At 42.6% G+C, this 23,077-nt stretch overlaps 1 protein-coding gene across 7 annotated transcripts in view; it reads left to right on the forward strand.

The window, feature by feature from the left end:
* KIF13A (kinesin family member 13A) overlaps positions 1-23,077 on the forward strand; it is a 234,687-nt gene that overhangs the window by 158,218 nt on the left and 53,392 nt on the right. For all 7 annotated transcript variants that reach the window (XM_010352723.2, XM_010352715.2, XM_010352719.2 and 4 more), the window contains exons 13-18: positions 1,815-1,949; positions 4,705-4,835; positions 6,931-7,017; positions 7,121-7,287; positions 15,252-15,465; positions 22,767-22,929. In XM_010352723.2, coding sequence (XP_010351025.1) covers positions 1,815-1,949; positions 4,705-4,835; positions 6,931-7,017; positions 7,121-7,287; positions 15,252-15,465; positions 22,767-22,929 — 897 coding nt within the window. The remainder of the gene's footprint in view (positions 1-1,814; positions 1,950-4,704; positions 4,836-6,930; positions 7,018-7,120; positions 7,288-15,251; positions 15,466-22,766; positions 22,930-23,077) is intronic.

A 23,077-nucleotide genomic window follows, 5' to 3' on the forward strand; every position in this document is an offset into this window, starting at 1 on the left:
CGAAAGTCTGTTTTGTGAATTTTTTTTTTTTTTCTGCAGACAGAGTCTCACTCTGTCACCCAGGCTGGAGTGCAGTGGCGCAATCTCGGTTCACTGCAACCTCCACCTCCTGGGTACAAGTAATTCTTCTGCCTCAGCCTCCTGAGTAACTGTGACTAGAGGCTTGCACCACCACTCCTGGCTAATTATTTTTGTACTTGAGTAGAGATGGGGTTTCACTGTGTTGCCCAGGCTGACCTCAAACCCCTGAGCTCACCTTGGCCTCCCAAAGTGCTAGGATTACAGGTGTGAGCCACTGTGCCCAACCTTGTTTTGTGATTTTTAGATCACCTGGCAAAGCATGAGGCTACCTGATTTTTATTTTATTTTATTTTATTTTGTTTTATTTATTTATTGAGATGGAGCCTTGCTTTGTCACCCAGGCTGGAATGTAGTGGCGCAATCTTGGCTCACTGCAACCTCCGCCTCTCAGGTTCAAGCTATTCTCCTGCCTCAGCCTCCCAAGTAGCTAGGACTATAGGTGTGTGCTACCACACCTGGCTAATTTTTGTATTTTTTTAGTAGAGACAGGGATTCGCCACATTGGCCAGGCTGGTCTTGAACTCCTGACCTCGGGATCCACCCGCCTTGGCTTCCCAAGAGGCTACCTAATTGACAGAGAATTTGTAACATATAGCATATCATAATTTTTTCAATATATTTGATTATTTGGGCTTGTTAGAAAATGCTGTATGTTTATATTTTAACCTTTACTTAAGTTAAAATATAAAGGAAGTACTATTTCTCGGAGTTGTGTGCATTATGAATTTCTCTACATTATGTATTTCACGAACATTTTTAATCTTATTGATCATTTGGAAATATTGGACCGTCCCGATCACGTAGCTTAACAGCAGTTACTGGAACCCAGTCCAGCCTTCTGCTAATATATTTCTTATAGATATCATTCACACCCACACATACCCCTACTCCTCACTCACTACCTCACTACCCCGCTTAACATTGCTTTATGTTTCTCCATAGTACTTAACACCACTGGAAATTCTGTGTACTATATTGACTTAACTGTTTTCTTATGGCCTGTCTCCTCCCACCAGAATATAACTTGTCATGAAAGATGGGACTTTATTGGGTTCAGTGCTGTACTCCCAGCCCAAGATCAATACCTACTACGTTGTAGACTCTAATAAATATATCTTGAATGAATGAATGAATGAATGAATGAATGAATACAAGGCTTTCCGCAGTAGAGACCCAACCTTCTCTTCCAGCCTCAACTCCCACTGCTTTCCCATATTTGCCAGGGGTTCTTGGCCCCTGAAATCGTCTAGTATGTCCAGAACCTTTCATTACTGTGCTTCCGTATGCCCTGCCCCAAGAACACCCTATCCTTATATTTCTGTTGAAATTCTTCTTATGCTTCAAGAACTATCTCAAATATATTCTCTTTCTCCAGCCTTTCTTGGTCTCTTAACCCATCATGATCTCTCTTCTTGGAAGCCCCTGGCATTTTGTACCCTTCCAGTAGCACAACACTCTCCTCTTTTGTGCTCTAGTTATGTGGTCTTGTCTCCTCTACTAGACTCTAAGCTCCTTAAGAGCCAAAATGGTGTCTGGTTCATCCTTGGTGCCCCTATCATGCCTGCCACAAGATGTCGTGCACTGTAGGCTCTCTGTTAATGTGGTTGAGCAGAGCAGCATGTGTAATCCCATTGGCACTGTCCCCAGAAACAGTGACTTACTCTTTCCGTGGATACATCTTATGAATAGAACAACAAATAGAGTTTCCTTCTTTTGTCTGTTCTTGTGCACAGGAAAGACAACGACAACTTGAAAGCATGGGGATTTCCCTGGAGATGTCTGGTATCAAGGTGGGGGATGACAAATGCTACTTAGTCAATCTGAATGCAGACCCTGCTCTTAATGAACTTCTGGTTTATTATCTAAAGGTAGGAGAACATATAAATACATAGTTGCAATCAAGATTCATTCCTGTATAGTTCCTAGTTGAATCTGGAAGCCTGTCTCTGTGATGTTGCTTTTTGTATCCAGCTTAGCCCTCAATAAAACTAAGATGGATAGTACCCTCAGATCCCCACTAAGAAGGAAAAACAGCTATTTTGTATCATCTGGGGCTGTGCAGTTGGGGCTGATCTCCTGTGAGTCCAGTCTCAGAGGGGCACAAGTGGGCAACACTAGGTGTGGAGGTGATGCCTAGCTATATGAGAAGGCTCTAGGTGTGAGATGGTGAGGATTCTGGGAATATCTGTGTTCTTCCACAAAGCTCCCGAGAAGCTCTAGAGGTTCTTAGTTATGCTTCTGAGTAATTCCAAGATCTCAAGATCAACACAAGCCTAAAGCAGACCCTCGTCCTAGATTAAATGGACAACAGTGTTCTTCTAGGTCTATCCCTTGTAAACCTACATCCTCAGGAAATAACTTTTGGTCCCATAATCACCCTTCAAGTGTAGAGGTGGGATGGGGCCGCCCTGTTGCCACTGTGGTTGCAGGACATGCTATGTTGGATAGCTTTTACTGTAGCAGTTCTCAAATTTTCTGACTTCAGAACCCATTTACACTCTTAAAAACTATTAAGGACTCCAAAGAACTTTCATATATCTGGGTTATATCTGTGTTTACTGTATTGGATGCTAAGACTGAGAACATTTTAAACTACAAACATAAAGGTACAACCCTTAGCCCTCAAGGCTGTAACATCATTACATGTCTCAGAGACTCTGGAAAACCCCACCAATTACATGCATGATAAAATGAGAGAGCAAAGGCAAACAACATGTTCATGTTTCTATTAAAGTAGTTTTGACCTCATAGACCTCCTGAAAGGTTCTCAGAGACCCCAGGGGTTCTCAGATCACATTTTTAGAACTGCTTGCTTACTCTGCAAAGTGAGAAATTAAGATATCTGATTGACATGGATTTAGGACACCGTGACTGACATAAGGCATTCAGCCAACCATCAGGGCATTTTTAATCTCACACATACATACACTTTCTGAGTTATAGAAACAAACTTTCAAGGACTGGGGACCTGGGGACTTGAAGGCAGCTTACATATGCAGTCCACACACCTAAATCTCTAAATGCAGAGGTATTGCCCACTCGTGAACAGTGAGGCACCTTGTTAAGGATTCTGATCTGCCTAGTAAATATATAAAATGCAATGGAGAATAAGCCAAAACTGAAGCAAGGAGCCTCAGTCTTCTGTGATCCTTTCCCTTCTACTTTTCCTAGAGACATAAATATGGTACAAATAGCCCCTGAGTTATTGAGAATCCCCCAACAAACTTAGGATTTGTTCATTTAGACAATGAGTAGGGGTAAGGAATTGTCTCTGAAATCTTAATTTTGAAAGACCAATCCTTATACTTTCTCTGTCAAATAGGGAAGTAGTATTATAGTTATTAAACTATTTTAAGAGCAATAGTAAAAAAAAAATGGGACAAGCAGTGACTGAATCACCAATAGTCACAGTCCTCATATGTCTGAGGTTCGGGTACTTAAAATCACATGAGGCCAGGTGTGGTGTATTTACTGTATTGGATGCTATCCGTGTCAATCAGATGTCCTGTTTCTCACTTTGCAGTGTAAGCAAGCGGTTCTAAAAGTGTGATCTGGGGTCTCTGAGAACCTTTCAGGAGGCCTATGAAGTCAAAACCACTTTAATAGAAACGTGAACACGTCGTTTGCCTTTGCTCTCTCATTTTATCACACATGTATTGGTCGAGTTTTCCGGAGTCTATGAGACATGTAATGATATCATAGCCCTGAGGGCTAAGGGTTTATGTTTATATTTGTAGTTTAAAATGTTGTCAGTCTCACGCCAGTAATCCCAGAACTTTGGGAGGCCAAGGTGGGAGGATCACTTGAAGTCAGGAGTTCAAGACCAGGCTGGCAAACGTGGTGAAACCCCTGTCTGTACTAAAAATAAAAATTAGCCGGACCTGGTGGCGCATACCTGTAATCCCAGCTACTCGGGAGGCTGAGGCAAGAGAATCACTTGAACCCAGGAGGCGGAGGTTGCAATGAGCTGAGATCGCACCACTGCTCTCCAGCCTGGGTGACAGAGTGAGACAGCATGTCAAAACAAAACAAAACAAAACAAAAAAAACCACAAGTTTATTCATGGTGTGCCCCACAGGCAGCCATGCTGTATGTCATATCAGTATTAGAAATCCAACATTTTTAGCATTTTCAAAGTTGGATATTTTAAAATATGACTCTCAATGAAATGCTTTTTAATGGTTCTTAAATTTATGTAACTGTTTTCAAAACACTTTCACTGTTAACTCAGATGATCCTAAAAGAAATGTAAGTAGGTGAAATGGATAATATTATCCTGGTTTTGCCAACAAAGAAATTGAGGCTCAGAGAGTGAAATGGCTTGCCCGTGGTCAAGTCAAAACTGAAACTCAAAGTATTCTACTGTCAAGTCCAATTTCCTATGTTAAAAACAACAACTAATCATTGTCAATTGGGGATTTTTTTTTGGTAGTGTTTAAACATTTTTTAATTTGGCATATTAAGGGTAAGCTTTTTACTTTTAATGCTTAAGATATTTAACATCTCTGGCAGGATTCGTTTAATATTTTTGTGCATAAGTTGATGAGTTATTCAAACTGACTGTGATAAATTTTTGCTGAGTTACTCATAAGTGTGAGTTTTTCTTTAATAATCTTTTACTAGGATCACACCAGAGTGGGTGCAGATACTTCTCAAGATATCCAGCTTTTTGGCATAGGAATTCAGCCTGAGCACTGTGAGATTGACATTGCGTCTGATGGAGATGTCACTCTTACTCCAAAAGAAAATGCAAGGTAAGAAAAGTAACTTCACGTGTCTTGTGTGCCTTATTTTCAGAAGGAGAAGGCTGCGTCTTTCTGTTTGCTTTCAGCTATATTAAAGTTAAGGATACACTGGGTCCTCCACGGGTCCTGGCCTTCTGATTGTAGAGAGTGATTACTGTGAAGGAGTGACTATTTTTGTATGGGAGTTCTAGTTCCACGTATTCCATAACAGAGCTTTAGAATCCTGTAAAGATCAGGAGTCCAATAATGAGAGTAAGTGAAAAGAGTAACTTATTGGAAAATTAAAACTCAAAATGACACTTCTTTTCTTTCATCAAACTTTACCTGACAGTCCTTTGGCAAATTAACCTTCAATTAACTAGTTATCTCGTCCACCTCCAATGTTTTGCTTTGTTTTTAAATACCAGAAAATTGGCTAGGCAGGGTGACTCACACCTGTAATCCCAGCACTTTCAGAGGCTGAAGCAGGAGTATTGCTTGAGCCCAGGAGTTCAAGACCAACCTGGGCATTATAGTGAGACACCATCGCTACAGAAAATAAATTAAAAAATTAGCCGAGCATGGTGTTCAATTCCTGTAGTCCCAGCTACTTACAAGGCTGAGGTGGGAGGATCACTCAAGCTCAGGATGTCGAGGCTACAGTGAGCCATGGTCATGGCACTGCACTCTAGCCTAACCTAGGTTACAGATCGAGACCCTGTCTCAAAAAAAAAAAATTGAGAGAATAATATAATGAACCCCCATGGACCCATCCTCCAGTTTTAAAAATGAGCACCTCATAGATGATTTTGTTACTTATATGCCTTTCTTATCTCCTCCCCCTTCCTAAAGCAGGCCAGGAAGAGTGGCTCACACCTGTAATCCCAGCACTTTGGGAGGCCGAGGTGGGCATATTGCCTGAGTCCAGGAGTTCAAGATCAGCCTGAGCAACATGGCAAAACCCCCTACTCTACAAAAAAATACAAAAAATTAACTGGTGTAGTGGTACACACCTGTAGTCTCTGCTACTCGGGAGGCTGAGGTGGGAGGATCACTTGAGCCCAGGAGGTTGAGGCTGCAGTGAGTCATAATTGCGCCATTGCACTCCATCCTGGACAACTAGAGTGAGACCGTGTCTCAAAAAGAAAACAAAATTATTTATTTGTTTGTTTGTTTGTTTGTTTGTTTGTTTATTTCGAGACAGAGTCTCACTCTGTTGCCCAGGCTGGAGTGCAGTGGCAAGATCTTGGCTTACTGCAACCTCCGCCTTCTGGGTTCAAGCAAACCTCCTGCCTCAGCCTCCCGAGTAGTTGGGATTATAGGTGCCCACCACCACGCCCAGAAAAAAAAATTATTTTAAAGTAGATTCCAGATTTTATAACATTATATCCATAAATATCTCAGTATGTCTCTCTAAAAGATGAAGATTCTTATAGTTTCAATATCATCATACCTAAAATAATTAATAATATTTCCTTACTAATCATATAGCCAGTCAGTGCTGAGATTTCCCCAGTTCTTTCATCAGTGTTCTTTTTCAGATGTTTCTTGAAATTAAGATCCAGATAAGATCCTACCATTGTTTTATAGTATTCCTCTTAGATCTCTTTTAACAAATGGGTTTCCTCTTCCTCTCTTCTCTCTGTGTGTGTGTCTGTTTATCCCTGTCCCTCTCTGCCTTTCTCTCTTCTTCCTTGCATTTTATTTGTTGAAGTCACCTCATTGTTGATCCTAGAGGTTCCCACAGTCAGGATTTTGCTCACTGCATCCCGTGGCATCATTTCACATCCTTCATTGTTCTCTGTATTTCCTAAATTGGCATTTAAATGTGGAAGCTTGATCAGGTTCAGCTCAAATTTTGACAAGAATAGCCATGGGTGGTGCTTTCTGTCTCCAGGAGTGCATCATGTCAGGTTGTCATTCTCTGAGGGGTGTTGGCAGCCCTTGGTCCTCATGGCTTAGATCATGTGTTTTCATAGTGGTTACACATTCTGCTCTTCCTTCTTTAAGCATTAGTTGGAATGCATTTATTAAGAGAAAGCTCCCCTAGTTATCTCTTTAGCTACCAGGGCAGGGTCTTGTGCTCCTTCCCATTCACCTGGTATTTTCCCTCGTGTTCTCCCAGGTCCTGTGTGAACGGCACCCTTGTGTGCAGTACCACCCAGCTGTGGCATGGTGACCGAATCCTATGGGGAAATAATCACTTTTTTAGGTAACATCTTTGTGTTCTGTAATATATTTTCGTGTACGTTTTTTCTGTTATCTATTTAAGTGTAAAGCAAGTTGATTTTCTCTAATGGTGAAAAACCCCACAGAATAAACTTACCTAAGAGGAAACGTCGAGATTGGTTGAAAGACTTTGAAAAAGAAACGGGTCCGCCGGAGCATGACGTGGATGCAGCCAGTGAGGCTTCCTCTGAACCAGACTATAACTATGAATTTGCACAGATGGAAGTTATCATGAAAACTCTGAATAGTAATGGTAAGACCCTCACGCTGTATTCCAGCGCCTTGGACATTTCCTCACCTCACACCACTGAGTGAGGGATAAGCATGCATCAAGTGTCATTCCGCATTCCACATTTTAAACACATAACACTGCTCATTTCTTTAAAAGGCCATCAGTGAATAACTGATGACAAGATATGGGGGAGATGGTCTTCTCCCTCAGTTACAACCAGGATATGGATGGTCCTGTTATTGAGACCTCTTATTCTCAAGACAATGATGGTAACATTTCCACGGGCCTGGAATACTGAATGATTTTGACAGAATTCCTTACCAAATTTCTCATCATCGAGCCTGTCATATCTGAATCCTTGAGAATGTAAAAACCCCCAAGAGAATATCAATTCAGGAATTTCAAATATAATCTAATGGAAAGATAAAAGTCACAGCATTTTAGTATAAACTCAATTGGAAATTTTACCCCAAAGATACTTATTTAATAAGCCCAGATCACTTTTACAAAAATGATAGTGAAAATGAAATGCTTTATAGCCTCTTTGTTTGACTTATACTCCAAGTTTCACATCTAAAAGTCTGTGTTCCTTCACCTTTTCTTTCTTCTTCTGTGCCTATACACACCTGCCTGCATTAAATAAAATAGACACCAAATTCTTTCCTTTTTTGCTGTTTTATAAATGTGCCCTTTCTTATCCCATCACCCAGTCTCTAATTACTAGACTTGATGACTGGGACTTAGAAGCCAGACAGCAGTTTTCTCCTGTTACCAACCAGAAGATGACATTTCTGGGACTAGAACGATTTTATGAGGATAAAACTGAGGCTGTTTAGGGGCACCCGAGAAAGGTAGTTTGTAGGCTCAGTCCAACCTCCCCTTCCCATTCACTTGATTTGGGGCACCTGAGGTTCCCTAACTTGAACCAGGGTGGACCTCCAGGGTCCTGATGGCCACAGGCCGCCTCTACCTGACAGGGGGCTTGAAGAGCATTTTGTTTTTCACAGTTGAGCTCTTCCCTTAAACAGTGGCTTTCTCACTTTACTCTTTGAGCCTATCTGGGAAGAATTTGAGCATAGAGAATTTTGGCGTATGTGCTGCCAAGGCAAGCATATGGTGAGAGAATTATCAGTCAGATCTCTGGCATATCAAATTGGGGATTCTGTTGCAGGAATAAAGTTTTTGGCCTTTTCATTGATTTCTGATTATGAAGTTTTTGCCTAGGGGGCCTCTTTTTTTTAATTATAAAAATGAAATAAGGGGCCGGGCGTGGTGACTCACACCTGTAATCTCAGCACTTTGGGAGGCCAAGGTGGGCGGATCACCTGAGGTCAGGAGTTCGAGACAAGCCTGACCAACATGGCAAAACCTAGTATCTACAAAAAATACAAAAGTTAGCCAGGCATGGTGGCACATGGCTGTAATCACAGCTACTTGGAAGGCTGAGGCAGGAGAACTGCTTGAATCCAAGAGGCAGAGGTTGAGCCAAGATCGCATCACTGCACTCCAGCCTGGGTGACAAAATGAGACTCCTTATCAAAAAAAAAAAAAAAAAAAGAAAGAAATATAAGTTAAAGGCCAGGCATGGTGGCTCACATCTGTAATCCCACCACTTTAAGAGGCCAAGACAGGCAGATCGCTTGAGGCCAGGACTTGGAGACCAGTCTGGGCAACATAGTGAAACCCCATCTCAACTAAAAATAAAGAAATTTGCCAGACATGGTGGTGCGAACCTGTAATCCCAGTGCTTTGGGAGGCTGAGGCAGGCAGATTACTTGAGGCCAGGAGTTCAAGACCAGCCTGGCTAACATGGAGAAACCCTGTCTCTACTAAAAACACACAAATTAGTCAGGCGTGGTGGTGCATGCCTGAAATCCTAGCTACTCGGGAGACTGAAGCACGAGAACCACTTGAACCTGAGAGGCGGAGGTTGCAGTGAGCCGAGTTCACACCACTACTCTCCAGCCTGAGCAACAGAGCACGAGTCTGTTTCAAAAAAAGAAAGGAAAGAAAGGAAGGGAGGAAAAAGGGAGGGAGGAAGGGGGCAGGGGTGGGGGTGGAGAGAGAGACAGAGAAAAAGCCAGACTGTGAAAAACAAGTATAATGTATTTATATAGAGTATAGAGGCCAGGTGCAGTGGCTCATGCCGGTAATCCCAGCACTTTGGGAGGTTGAGGCAAGTGGCTTACCTGAGGTCAGGAGTTCAAGACCAGCCTGGCCAACATGGTGAAACCCCATCTCTACTAAAAATACAAAAAAAAAAAAAAAAAATTTGCTAGGCATGGTGGCAGGTGCCCATAATCCTTGCTATCCAGGAGGCTGTGGCAGGAGAATCGCTTGAACCTGGGAGGCAGAGGTTGCAGCAAACCGAGATTGCACCATTGCACTCCAGCCTGGGCCACAAGAGCAAAATTCTGTCTGCCAAGGAAAAAAAAAAAAAAGGATAGAGCCACAAAGAAAAAAGTGGGAAATAAACAACTTTATGAGAAAAGTTTGGCAATTTCTGTATTTAAACAGAGTAGAGTGTTAAGATTAGCCACTGGGGCTTTGGGCCCTGCAGTGCAGGGTGGACCATAGCTAGAAATCAAGCTTCATTCCACTCTGCCACTTCCCCACCAATTGGGAGGAATCCCAAAGACGTTCCAAAGTGCTATTCAGACATCAGAATCACATTAATGGGTCATGTGACTACCTGCCTGAGCAACAAGTCTCCTGTGAGTGATCTTTTGGACGCCTGAGTGAACACAGGGTGTCCAGGAGGATGTAGACTCTAAACTCCAGGTGGAAGAACTCGCATTGGAGAGAGCTCATGGCTTCAGCTAACTTTACAGAATCTAGACATCTCTAGTCGCTAACTGCAGAGTTTACGGGTGGTATTGGTTTCACCATTTAGCCATCCCAGATCATAGATTTCTTATTTTAATCAATTACTACCTTCTTATATATAAATTAACTCCTTCAATAACCAGTGAGTATTTAGTAAGCATTTGTTAATTCCTCTGATCCTCTCAGCCAAACCAATTAGAGTCATCAGTGGCCTGGTGCACAGTGGTAACGTGAGTTATTCTTTTGTATCCCACATCAGGCCTTGCTCTCCAGTGTTGATTTTGTCCATGTAGAAGTTATATTTATGGCCAGGCACAGTGGCTCACACTTATAATCTTAGCACTTTGGGAGGCTGAGGTGGATGGATCACTTGAGGTCAGGAGTTCGAGACCAGCCTAGCCAACATGGTGAATCCCAGTCTGTCTTAAAAATACAAAAATTTAGCCAGGCGTGGTGATGTGTGCCTGCAGTCTCAGCTATTCAGGAGGCTGAGACAGGAGCATCACTTGAACCTGGGAGGTGGAGGCTGCAGTTAGAGGTGAGATTGCGCCATTGCACTTCAGCCTGGGTGACAGAGCAAGACTTCATCTCAAAAAAAAAAAAAAAAGAAAGTCATGTTTCCCCTTACCCCATCCTTTACCCAGTTCCAGTGGAGCTTCCCTTTGGGGCATACACACAGTCTCTGATGCAAGTGCTGCCATGCTGGTGGCTGGACGGTGTTCACTGTGATTCTCCTCTACTGCTAGGTGGCTTCCCGATAATAAGCCTGTCTGCCTGGTGGTCATCCCCTTGGTGGTCTTATTTGAAGATCCTCTTCCCTCTCATGTGGTTTCAGACGAAGGTCCTCCACAAACACTGGGATAAAGGTTTTTAACTGATTGGCATTGGCATGAGGGAGCTTGGCTGGTTTTTAGCAGTGCTGTTGATTGATGCTCATGCTCCATGCTTTGGCAAAAATCTAACTAACATGATTGGGAAGAAGCTGGAGTTTTCTGGCTGATGAAGGTGCCCTGTATTCTTCATTGAGGAATGTTCCTTTTCAATTATGAATACCCCCACCCCAACACATAGATACACACACACCATGTCCCAACTCCATTTGCCTCCCAGATTTTGGTTCAACTTTAACAGCAGCTGTTCTTCTCTATGCTTGCAACAGCACTGAAAAGTATTATTGGTGTTATTACTGCTGTTATTGATGGCTTTATTGCTGTTGACAGCAAAGCAATTCAGGTCAGTAGTACTTGCAGATATATATTCACCGACATCCCAGTAATAGGTAAGAATAATGTATTTTTTAGTTTCTAGAGTAAATACTTATCTAAAACCCAATTCATTTGAATTAAAAATAAAAAGAAACCTAGTATTTGTGGACAATAATGCCTTCTTCACAAGGGTTTGAAATTGGAATCAGACAAAATAAGAATCATCTCTTTTTTCAATGTCAATGGCAGCTCTAAAGAAAGAGCAACTTTGCCAAGCGCAATGGCTGTCTCCTGTAATCCCAGCACTTTGGGAAGCCAACATGGGAGGATTGCTTGAGGCCAGGAGTTTGAGACCAGCCTGGGCAACATAGTGAGACTTCATCTCTATAAAACATTTAAAAAAAAAAAGAACAATTAAGGGGCTGACAAAGGGTCATACATAGTGCCAGTTTGTTCCATCTGGAATCAGATAGTTCTTTTTTTCTCCAAAGATCTATTTCCCCTCAGTTCAGTTTTTTAGACATTTTGTTTGTGGATTAATTCTAATTCTGTTTCTCATATAAATACCCCGCTACTGGCACCACTACCACTGCCGTTTACTCCTTTCCATCCTTGGAATGATGGGTCGGTTTGAGCTCATTGCATAGTTACCTACTAAGTAAAGACAAAACTAATGAGGACGAGAAAGTGCTATGCCCAAACTAAATGTGGTCCTTTCTTTTTTCCTAAAATACTTACCTCTTTGAGATCTTGGCTTTGGGCACCTGGCTCAGTATTTAAAACAGTTTGTTCAAGAGAAGGAAAGTGATAGGAAAAATAACCTGTGGACCATCTCTCAATATTTGGTTGGTATTTTGAGAAAGGGCCAAATAATCTTTGGCTTCTGTCCTGAGCCACAACATAGGGTCAGATCGACTTGCTCATCTGGATGGTCTGTTTTAAAATATGCTGCTTGTAGGAGTAAAGACTTGAAACTGGTTAATTGATTTGAAAAGAAAATGTCATCAAACATGTCCATGAGAAAGGTGTTTCCAGACTAATGTTAGGGATCAGAGGCGAAACAAAAACCCAGCCCCTAGACCTCCACCATAGCTGTGTGTGATGAGGGCAGATCTGGGAGTTCCGGGAACGGGGCTTGCAAGACTCTACTGTGGGAGTCTCAGAGGAAGAACGCGTTGAGTTGCTCTCTCTTCTGTATTTGCACTTCGATCTGTGGCCACTCGTCACGCCTGGTGAGTAGTGGTAGTGCTGTGTCATGACAGCTGCTGGTGCAGTTTTCAACAGCCTCACTCACGTGGCCTGTGTCAGCATGGAACCTTGGGGTGAGATCCCCTCTGCCTCAGTCATTTGGGATCATGTGTGTTTCTGCACTACTGACTAACAATGGAAATGTGGATTATGTATCTTATTCAGAATCTCGTAGCAAAAACCCTATAATGCAATTTTATAAAATGGTGTGTTTTCCAGTTTCTCTGAAAAAGATTTATAAACGCTGTTAGGACAGTTGGGCTCTATCTAAATATAAATGGACAGCAAGTACTATAGCACCCTGTCCTTTCTTTTTTAAGCCCAGAGCCTATATACTGTTTGAGAAATATGTGTATATATATTTTTTAATTCTGAGAGAATTTTTCTTCTCTAGAGCTTACATTTAAAATGTCTTCAGATGCCCTCAAAAAATTTTACCATATTTCTCATATTTTTTTTAGAAGTTATAGGACTTTGTCAGAAGTTCTGATGCTTAGGAATACATAGGTTATTATTATATAGATAATGTTTTACCCACCCAGGATCTACCTTTGCATAAGATTTTTTGCTTTTTGGTTTGGGTTTTTTTCACCCAGTTTATTTATTTTTTATTATATTTATTTATTTATTTTTAATTTTTTATTTTTTTGGGTGGGGGATGGAGTCTCACTCTGTCGCCCAGGCTGGAGTGCAATGGCACGATCTCAGCTCACTGCAACCTCCACCTCTGGGTTCAAGCAATTCTCCTGCCTCAGCCTCCCAAGTAGCTGGGACTATAGGCACATGCCACCATGCCCAGCTAGTTTTTAGTAGAGACAGGGTTTCACCATGTTGGCCAGGCAAATCTTGAACTCCTGACCTCAAGTGATCGGCCACCGCAGCCTCTCGAAGTGCTGGGATTACAGGCGTGAGCCAACACGCCCGTCCCCCGGTTTGTTTTCCATCAGCTTTTTAAGTGATATATTTTAGGGACTCATTTCAGGACTCTGCAAAGAAAACTATTTTGCTTTGAAAAAAATGCTGAATTTTAGAATTTTATATCAATAAAACTATCTTTTTAAAAAGTATCACTCCTTTGCAAAATACTAATTGTAAGCAAAACATTGGAGGTAAGAATACATCATCAGTTTATTACCAAGTGAATGTCCTACCCCAGCCAATTAGTTACCTGAGTTCAATACCTGACCCTGTCACTTTGTAGCTACGTGATGTAAATCAGCTATTTAGCCTTTATGAGCCCCAGTTTCCTTATTTTTAAAATCAGGATGTATCCACACTTAGGCTTGTTGCAAAGCTTTCATGAGGTGATGCATGCAATGCAGATAGAGCCTCTACCTGAGATGTAGCCAGGAGCTAGTAGGGTTATTGTTGCCATTGTGGTTGTCATTTGTATTAAAACAACTCACCTATACTGAGCTTTTCTTGTGATTTTTAAAAAATTGGTTATTTTTGTTTTGAATTATTTAACTTTATTTTTTGAAGCTAACGTGTTATCTTTTTCTCTTGCTACTAATATAGAAAATTAGTACAATTTACATGTGTATTTTACAAGTTGATAGGGTATCTTGGAAAAATCAGTCAATAGCAATCAGGTGATATAAAAATTCCTCCTGAGTCACTTTAATTTTCAGCTTCTTTTCTGGAAATTAAACCGAGTGCCAGTGTGTGGGGATACAGCATAAATGGCACTGAATAGCAGGCAAATGTGTGAATGTACAAGGAGGAAATCATGTCCCAGGCTGGTCTGAGAATGCATTTCTCAGTCTAATATAGTTCTGGGAAATATTAACTGTGGTGATGATTTTCTTGTTCTACTATTGAGATTGTCTAACATTCTCCTTCCCTACACTGTCCTCACTTAGCGATGTTGGTAACTTTCTCCTCTTGTGCATGTGACCAGAGCCTTGGTCTTTCTCCACAGTATCCAGCTCACTGGTCATTACCAAGTCGATGTCCTGCCCAGCCCATTAGGATTTACCTACACCACAGCCATCAGGGTAGCTCATTGGAGCAGGGTCTGTTAGTACATCTATACCTATTCACCCACGTGCATGGTGGTGAGCTCTGTATCTGTACACGTGAGATGTTAGAAACAGGTTTTTATTATTTTTGCAAGTGAATTGTCCTTTTAGATACTAGTCTGAGAAATTGCCAGACCATATCCTTAACCAATATTTCCAAACATATGCTGTGATCTGTAAGTTTCCTCCCACCTTAGAGAAATTCAAGAGTAATAAGATTTGTGGTGAACGTCATAAATCTTTGTCATATACCAAAACTGATATTAAATGGACATAGAAATGAATTACCATAAAGAAAGATCAAATCTTATGTGCTTCTGTGTTTGGAGTGGTCCTAGATTTCATGAAGTTTTTCTTCCCAGTGGATAAGATCACATTCCCCTCTCGTCCTCCATCTCTTGGTAGTAGATTAATGATTTATCTAAACGTTAGGATGAGCTCATCAAATTGAAGAAAGTAACATAGAGGATGTGGAGAATGTATGCACATAAAGGCATTTATCTGCAATGTCAGTAACAAAGAATTTGAGAGGATTTCCCTGATGTGGCCCCTCAGGCCTCTCACATAAAGTGTATTAACTGGCTAGGCTCCTTGCTAGAGGAAGCCCCCATGGGCTGCAGTGCTTGGGATGAATGCTTGTTTTAGCCGCCACTAAGACACCTTGCCTTGTCTCTTGGCTCACTAGACCCAGTTCAAAACGTGGTTCAGGTCCTGGAGAAACAATACCTAGAAGAAAAGAGAAGTGCCCTGGAGGAGCAGCGGCTCATGTATGAGCGGGAACTGGAGCAACTCCGCCAGCAGCTCTCCCCCGACAGGCAGCCACAGAGCAGCGGCCCTGACCGCCTGGCCTACAGCAGCCAGACAGCACAGCAGAAGGTGACCCAGTGGGCAGAAGAGAGGTAAGAACTGCAATGCAGGCAGCCCAGAGTCAAGGCCCCAAGGCCGTGGGCTTTGAGGGAGGGGTTTGTGAGACATGTCAGGGACAAACCTAGCAATGAGAGAACTCTTAATCCCACATCTGACTTATTGCCTATTAGCTTTTCCTTTCACAAATATTGCCCACCCTAAGTATGTTTACTATAATGTTAGCTGTTAAAGACCCCTCCTACCCTCACAACCCTTTACCCTTCAGTAAAAATGGTGCCAGGTTGCAAGGGTTATACAGGTATGTATTGAAATTTAGAAAGTTTGAATAATTTCTTTAACACAAAAGCATTTTTTTCTTATTTCCTATGCTTTTGAATCTATTTAAATACAACTTCAGTGCTGATTAATCTACTAAATGTGAAAGTTTAAGATTTATGGCTGGGTGCAATGGCTCACACCTGTAATCCTAGCACTTTGGGGAGGCTGAGGCAGGAGGATCACTTGAGCCCAGGAGTTTGAAACCAGCCTAGGCAACATAGTGAAACCTTGTCTCTACAAAAAATAAAAATTAGCCAGGTGTGGTGGTGCATGCCTGTAAGGTCACTGGGAGAATTGCTTGAGCCCAGGAGTTTAAGACCAGCCTGGACAACATAGCGAGACCTTGTCTCTACAAAAAAATAAAAAATTAGCCAGGCATGGTGGCTCGTGCCTATAATCCCAGCTCCTTGGGAGGCTGAGGTAGGAGGGTCACTTGAGCCCCAGAGATCAAGGCTTCAGTGAGCTGCGATCGTGCCACCACACTCCAGCCTGGGTGACAGAGAAAGAACCTGACCTGACTCAGGCTGGGCGCGGTGGCTCACGCCCGTAATCCCAACACTTTGGGAGGCCACGGCGGGTGGATCGCCTGAGGTCAGGAGTTCAAGACCAACCTGGCCAACATGGTGAAACCCTGTCTCTACTAAAAATATAAAAATTAGCTGGGCATGCTGGCAGGCGCCTGTAATCCCAGCTACTCGGGAGGCTGAGGCAGGAGAATCACTTGAACCCAGGAAGGGAAGGTTACAGTGAGCCAAGATTACACCATTGCACTCCAGCCTGGATGACAAGAGTGAGACTTTGTCTCAAAAACAAAAACAAAAAAGAACCTGACTAAAAATAAAAGATTTATGACTTTAAAATATTTATATCAGAACTCTCAAAGGAGAGAGTTGTGGAGTGTGGGCGGCAAGTCACCCAGGTGCCAAGGCAAGAGACTGAGGGCACAAGCTGTTCCAGTGTAATAAAATATATTGAATAAGTATAGTTACACTAGAAATAGATTATAGATATGATTATATATGTGTCATTAATCATTAGTTTGTAGCATTACTCTTTATTCCGATATTATAATAATCTTTGTTCTACAATTGTAACCTAGGAAAAACGAGGCCATACAGAGATAGGAGCTGCAGGGACAAGGTGAGAAGTGACCAGAAGACAAGAGCGTGAGCCCTCTGTTATGCCCGGACAGGGCCACTAGAGGGCTCCCTGGTCTAGCAGTAATGCCAGTGCCTGGGAAGGCGCCCGTTACCTAGCGGGCCTTGGTCTAGCGGTAGTGTCAGTGCCTGGGGAAGGCACTCGTTACTTAGCAGACCGGGAAAAGGAGTCTCCCTTTCCCCAGGAGAGTTAGAGAAGACTCTGCTCCACCACCTCTTGTAGAAGGCCTGACATCAGTCAGACCCGCCCGCAGCCATCCGGAGGCCTAACCGTCTCCCTGTGATGCTGTGCTTCAGTGGTCACGCTCCTGGTCTACTTTCATGTTCCACCCTGTACACCTGCTCTGCCTTCTAGATAGTAGTAACACAATTAGTGAAAGTACTAAAAGTATTTGAAATACATAGAAGAAATAATGGCGTAACCTGTCCTCTCTCTCTCTCTGCCTCGGCCTCCAAACAGGGAAGGACCCCCGTCCAGTGGACATATGACTTGCGTGAACTTGCCTATCATTGGAGATGGCTCACACTCCTTACCCTGCCCCCTTGTCTTGTATCCAAATCCAATAAGTAACAGCACAGCCAGGCATTCGGGGCCTCTACCGGTCTCTGTGTCTAGGTGGTAGTGGCCCCCCGGGCCCAGCTGTCTTTTCTTCTGTCTCTTTGTCTTGTGTCTTTATTTCTACGATCTCTCATCTCCACACATGAGGAGAAAAATCCACAGACCCCAGTAGGGCTGGACGCTACAGTAGAGGAAATGGTAATAATAATAATCATGACTGCCATAATAAGGACAATAGGTTATTGAAGACTTCTGTTGTGTTCTTGCCGTAGTCCAGGCATTTTATTAACATCCCAGCAGCAGTATGCCACAGGAACTATTATCCCTGTCTTAGAGGTCAGGCAGTCAGTTTAAATATCCTGCCTTAATCAACCATCTAGTAAGTGAAAAAACCAGAGTTTGAACCCAGGTCTGTCTGCAGTCTCCTAATAACACCTGTGTTATGATGATAACTAATAGTAGTAATAAAAGCAGCACCTGGCCAGGCACAGTGGCTCACGCCTGTGATCCCAGCAGTTTGGGAGGCTGAGGCGGGTGGATCATGACATCAGGAGTTCAAGACCAGCCTGGCCAAGATGGTGAAACCCTGTCTCTACTAAAAATACAAAAATTAGCTGGATGTAGTGGCAGGCGCCTATAATCCCAGCTACTCGGGAGGTTGAGGCAGAAGAATTGCTTGAATCCAGGAGGCGGAGGTTGCAGTGATCTGAGATCGCACCACTGCACTCTAGCCTGGGTGACAAAGCAAGACTGTGTCTCCAAAAATAAAAAGCAACACAGCAACACCTTATATCTATAGACCATTTTATACCATGTGCCAGGTACTAATTGCTGTTCCTGTATTCCTCTAACCTCTAATCCTCACAACTGCTACTGCCTTTACACATAAGGAAACTGAGGCTGAGAGGTTAAATGATTTACCCAGATGGTCAGTTTGCTGGTAAGTTGGGCGATGGGATCAGAGCCGTGGCAGTCTGACTCAAGAGCTCTTCCTGTAACTCACACACACACACTGCATCTCTCACTAGCAATGAGCTACAGAACACAGGCCACACCCGGGGAAGGTGACTCCCAAGAGGAGAAAAGGGAACCCTGCCCTGCAGTGAAAGGCTTGCAGCAGTCATGCACTTGTTAATGTTAAATAAAGAGAAGGGAGTCAATTATATTTTCCCCAGGAGCTACCCACTCATCTGTCTGTGTACTGAAATAGGAAGATTTATCATATTTATGTTACTCTTTTTTCTGAGATGGAGTTTCGCTCTTGTCACCCAGGCTTGAGTGCAATGGCATGATCTCTGCTCAGTACAACCTCCGCCTCCCAGGTTCAAGCTATTCTCCTGCCTCAGCCTCCTGAGTAGCTGGGATTACAGGTGTTCACCACCACACCTGGCTAATTTTGTATTTTTGGTAGAGACAGGGTTTCACCAAGTTGGCCAGGCTGGTCTCGAACCCCTGACCTCAGGTGATCCACCCGCCTCAGCCTCCCAAAGTGCTGGGATTATAGGCATGAGCCACGGCACCAGGTATTACATTACTTGTTATACTTTATTGTGCCTGGAAGAAACAGAAAAAGGTTATCAGATGGTCCTTTTTCTGAAGAGCTACCTTTTACACATTTACTATGAGCTAGTGGCTTTACGCCAAGCAACAGCTAGCTGTTTAAGGGTAACTGGTATAATTGTACCCATTGATATCCTTTCTGTTTACTAAACAATATAAAAGATAAAAACAAAAGTATCTGATAGTATAAAAGTGTCGTCGTGTTTTTCAGTTAAATAGTTTAAAATATTTTTTTCATTTCCCTTAATTCCAGATTGCTTTTCTTTGGGGCTTAAATTCAAAAAAAAAGAAAAAGAAAAGAAAAGTGTAGAGGCCGGGTACAGTGGCCCAAGCCTATAGTCTCAGCTACTCCAGAGGCTGAGGCAGCAGGATCACTTGAGCCCAGGAGTTTGAAGCTGTAGTGCACTGTGATCACGCCTCTGAATAGCCACTGCACTCCAGCCTGGGCAACATAGGGAGACCCTATCTCCAAGAAAAAGAGAGAGAGAGAGAAGGAAAGAAAGGAAAAGGGAGGGAGAGAAAGAAGGAAGGAAGGAAGAAAAAAAAAGAGGATAAAGATCTATTTTGGGAATGTCATTCAAAGACATAAGAATAGTTGCATTATTGATTTTTGTCAGGTTTCACTGGATAAAATTAAGATGTCATTAATTGTATGTGATTATATAAGAAGCTAGAACTCTTACCTAAGTAAATGTTGATGGGTTGTGAAATAATGAAGGACTCTTACCTACATTAATATTGATGGGTTTAGAATCAAGTATATTTAATTTTGGTGAGAATTACAAAGAAAGCCGCAGATGTCATTTATTCTTTTTGTACACTTAGAATGTAGTATGAAACAAGATATAAACTTGTGGAAACATTAAATCGTAATAGTAAATTAAAGAACAGTTTCATTCAACAATAGGAAACATTAGGATTATGTAGTAATAGTTATTTGTTTGTTTTCTATCTCCTACCCTGGAAAATGAGTTGCAAGCGACAGGGAATCCTTTGAAGTATCCCTAGTGCCTAGAATGATGTGGTCACTTGGTAGGTATTTAGTAAATATTGTATGCATTGATTGTGTGAATATATTGAAATGACAAGCAAGCATGTAATCGCCAAGTGGGCAGACTGCACAGCAAGCTTGTTACTTGTTCAGTGGAAGATGAGACCTCAGTGAAGCTGAGTCTTCTACAGAGATTTTCAGGGAGAAGGAAGGATTTCAAGCGCATTTGAGAGGTAGAGTTTGACCAGAGAGAAAGTAGAGGACATTTTGGATGGGCAGATTGGCATGAACAGATGAAAAGCAATGGAAGAGAATAAGATGTATTCGGGAGACTGCAAAATAACTGTTTTGTGTAGTCTAGAACAGGGGTCTCCAGTCCCCGGACCACAAACTGGTACAGGTCCGTGGCCTGTTAGGAGCCAGGCTGCACAACAGGAGGTGAATAGTGGGCCAGCAAGCAAAGCTTCATCTGTGTCTACAGCTGCTCCCCATCACTTGCAGTACTGCCTGAGCTCCACCTCCTGTCAGATCAGCAGTGGCATCAGATTCTCATAGAAACACAAACCCTATTATGAACTGTACATGCAAGAGATCTAGGTTGCATGTTCCTTATAAGAGTCTTAAGCCTGATGATCTCTCACTGTCTACCATGACCCCCAGATAGAACTGTCTAGTTACAGGAAAACAAACTTGGGGCTCCCACTGATTCTACATTATGGTGAGCTGTATAATTATTTCATTATCTATTACAATATAATAGTAGAAATAAAGTGTACAATAAATATAATGCACTTGAGTCATCCCAAAACTCTCCCTTTCCCCAACCTCGGTCCATGGAAAAGTTGTGTTCCATGAAACTAGTCCCTGGTGCCAAAAAGGTTGGGGACCACTGGTGTAGAAGGTGAGTTAGTGAAAGAGCAGGGAAAATTAAATTCAAAAGTAACAGATAGGGGTTGTGGGAGGCTACAGACTCAGAGTTTGGGATTTATTTTATGGGAGAAGAGGAGCCCTGCAAGGCCTTGAGCCGAGGAATGGCCTGGGGAAAGTAGGGCTTGATAAGGACTGCCTTGCAATGGAGCAAGAAGAGCCTGGGTGCCGTGAGATTATTGGGAAGGTGTAAGGGCCCTGAGACAGGGATGTGGTAAAACACAGAGAGACTTAGGAGATGCTTCAAAGGAAGAGTCAATAGGCTTATTTTTCGGACGTTGTAGAAAAGAGAAGAGACTGAGCTGACTGAACAAATCTAAGCGTGGGTGACCAGAAAAATGGTATCACCATTTTTCTTTGTTTTTTTTTTTTTTTAATAGAGATGAGGTCTTGCTATGTTGCCCAGACTGGGCTTGAACTCCTGGCCTCAAGTGATCCTCCCACCTCGGCTTCCCAAAGTATTGGGATTATAGCCGTGAGCCACTGCCCCCAGCTGGTAATATGGTTTTAAGAAACTGTTTGCTTTACATTAGCATCCTCGCAGCATGTATCCTCTGTCATTTCTAAGGTGACGAGTGAGGAGTAGAGATTTAGATGCTTTGAGCTCATTATTTTTCTATGATATAAGAGTTTCCGGCCGGGCGCGGTGGCTCAAGCCTGTAATCCCAGCGCTTTGGGAGGCCGAGACGGGCGGATCACGAGGTCAGAAGATCGAGACCATCCTGGCTAACATGGTGAAACCCCGTCTCTACTAAAAAATACAAAAAACTAGCCGGGTGAGGTGGCGGGCGCCTGTAGTCCCAGCTACTCGGGAGGCTGAGGCAGGAGAATGGCGTAAACCCGGGAGGCGGAGCTTGCAGTGAGCTGAGATCCGGCCACTGCACTCCAGCCCGGGCGACAGAGCGAGACTCCGTCTCAAAAAAAAAAAAAAAAAAAAAAAAAAAGAGTTTCCTCCGGTATATAAATGGTGGAAAAGAGAAGTTATATATGGCACAGAGCAATTGCTAGATGGAGTGACTTTTGAACCCAGATTCAAATGTGAAATCCAGAAGCACTCTTTTCTTTATTCAGTGGGCCTTTTTTGAATATCCTACAATGGGTCATGCACTTGGCCAGGAGCTAGTATAGTGCAACCAAAAAAAGACATGGTCCCTGCCCCGGGGCACTTAACAGCCTAGTAGGAGACAGGTATTAAATAATTACACTAGTAAAAATGAAAAGTTCTAACTATGGCAAATGCTATGAATGCTAAAGGCATGGGGCTGAGAGAACATATAAGAGGGTTTTGACCAATTTGGGATATTAGAGAAACTTTTTATCAGCAAGTAATGTTGTGCAGAGAGTTGAAAAAAAGAATTCCTGCTACGGCAGAACTACCTTACCACGGCATGACTTTTGCCAACTGCAGAAGTCATGAAAAATACTTTGTTCTTCTAACTCCAGGTTTCTCTCATCTGCCAGCCCCTCCCTGCCCCACCACCCTCCCTCAGCACACACAAGTCATAATCGTCGTTTGTTTTTCCTGAAGATTCCTGTACTGGTTTTTTGCATCCTCATATCACAATCTGATCATTTTCACATGTTAAATAATTTAAAATGTGGTTTTCAGTTAAGTCGCTCAACAATTTGCTCCCCATCAGTAGTTCTCAACAGATAGCCCATCTATGGGCAGGCAGGAAGGATGAGAGGTAGTCTGGTAAAATAATTTGAAAAATACTGCCCGAGAGGAGTTTTCTACCATTTTCTAATAAGATGCTCACTTAGAAACGGGATTGCAGTTTTCTTTTAGATTTTCTCATTCCCTTTTCTGTGACACTGCAGGGACGAACTCTTCCGACAAAGCCTGGCAAAACTGCGAGAGCAGCTGGTTAAAGCTAACACCTTGGTGAGGGAAGCAAACTTCCTGGCTGAGGAAATGACCAAACTCACTGATTACCAAGTGACCCTTCAGATCCCTGCTGCAAACCTCAGTGCCAATAGGAAGGTAAGAATGTCCTTCAAGTGAGAGGGCAAGATGTACAGTAGTAAATACTGTAAAACAGGATCTAAAACTGAAATCCCAGAAACATTCCTGAGGAGATCCTGATATCAGCCAGAGGTATTTATTTTTTTCAAGACATTCTTTATACACC

Source organism: Rhinopithecus roxellana, chromosome 4 (genome assembly GCF_007565055.1).
Source record: "Rhinopithecus roxellana isolate Shanxi Qingling chromosome 4, ASM756505v1, whole genome shotgun sequence".
NCBI classification, from domain to species: Eukaryota; Metazoa; Chordata; class Mammalia; order Primates; family Cercopithecidae; genus Rhinopithecus; species Rhinopithecus roxellana.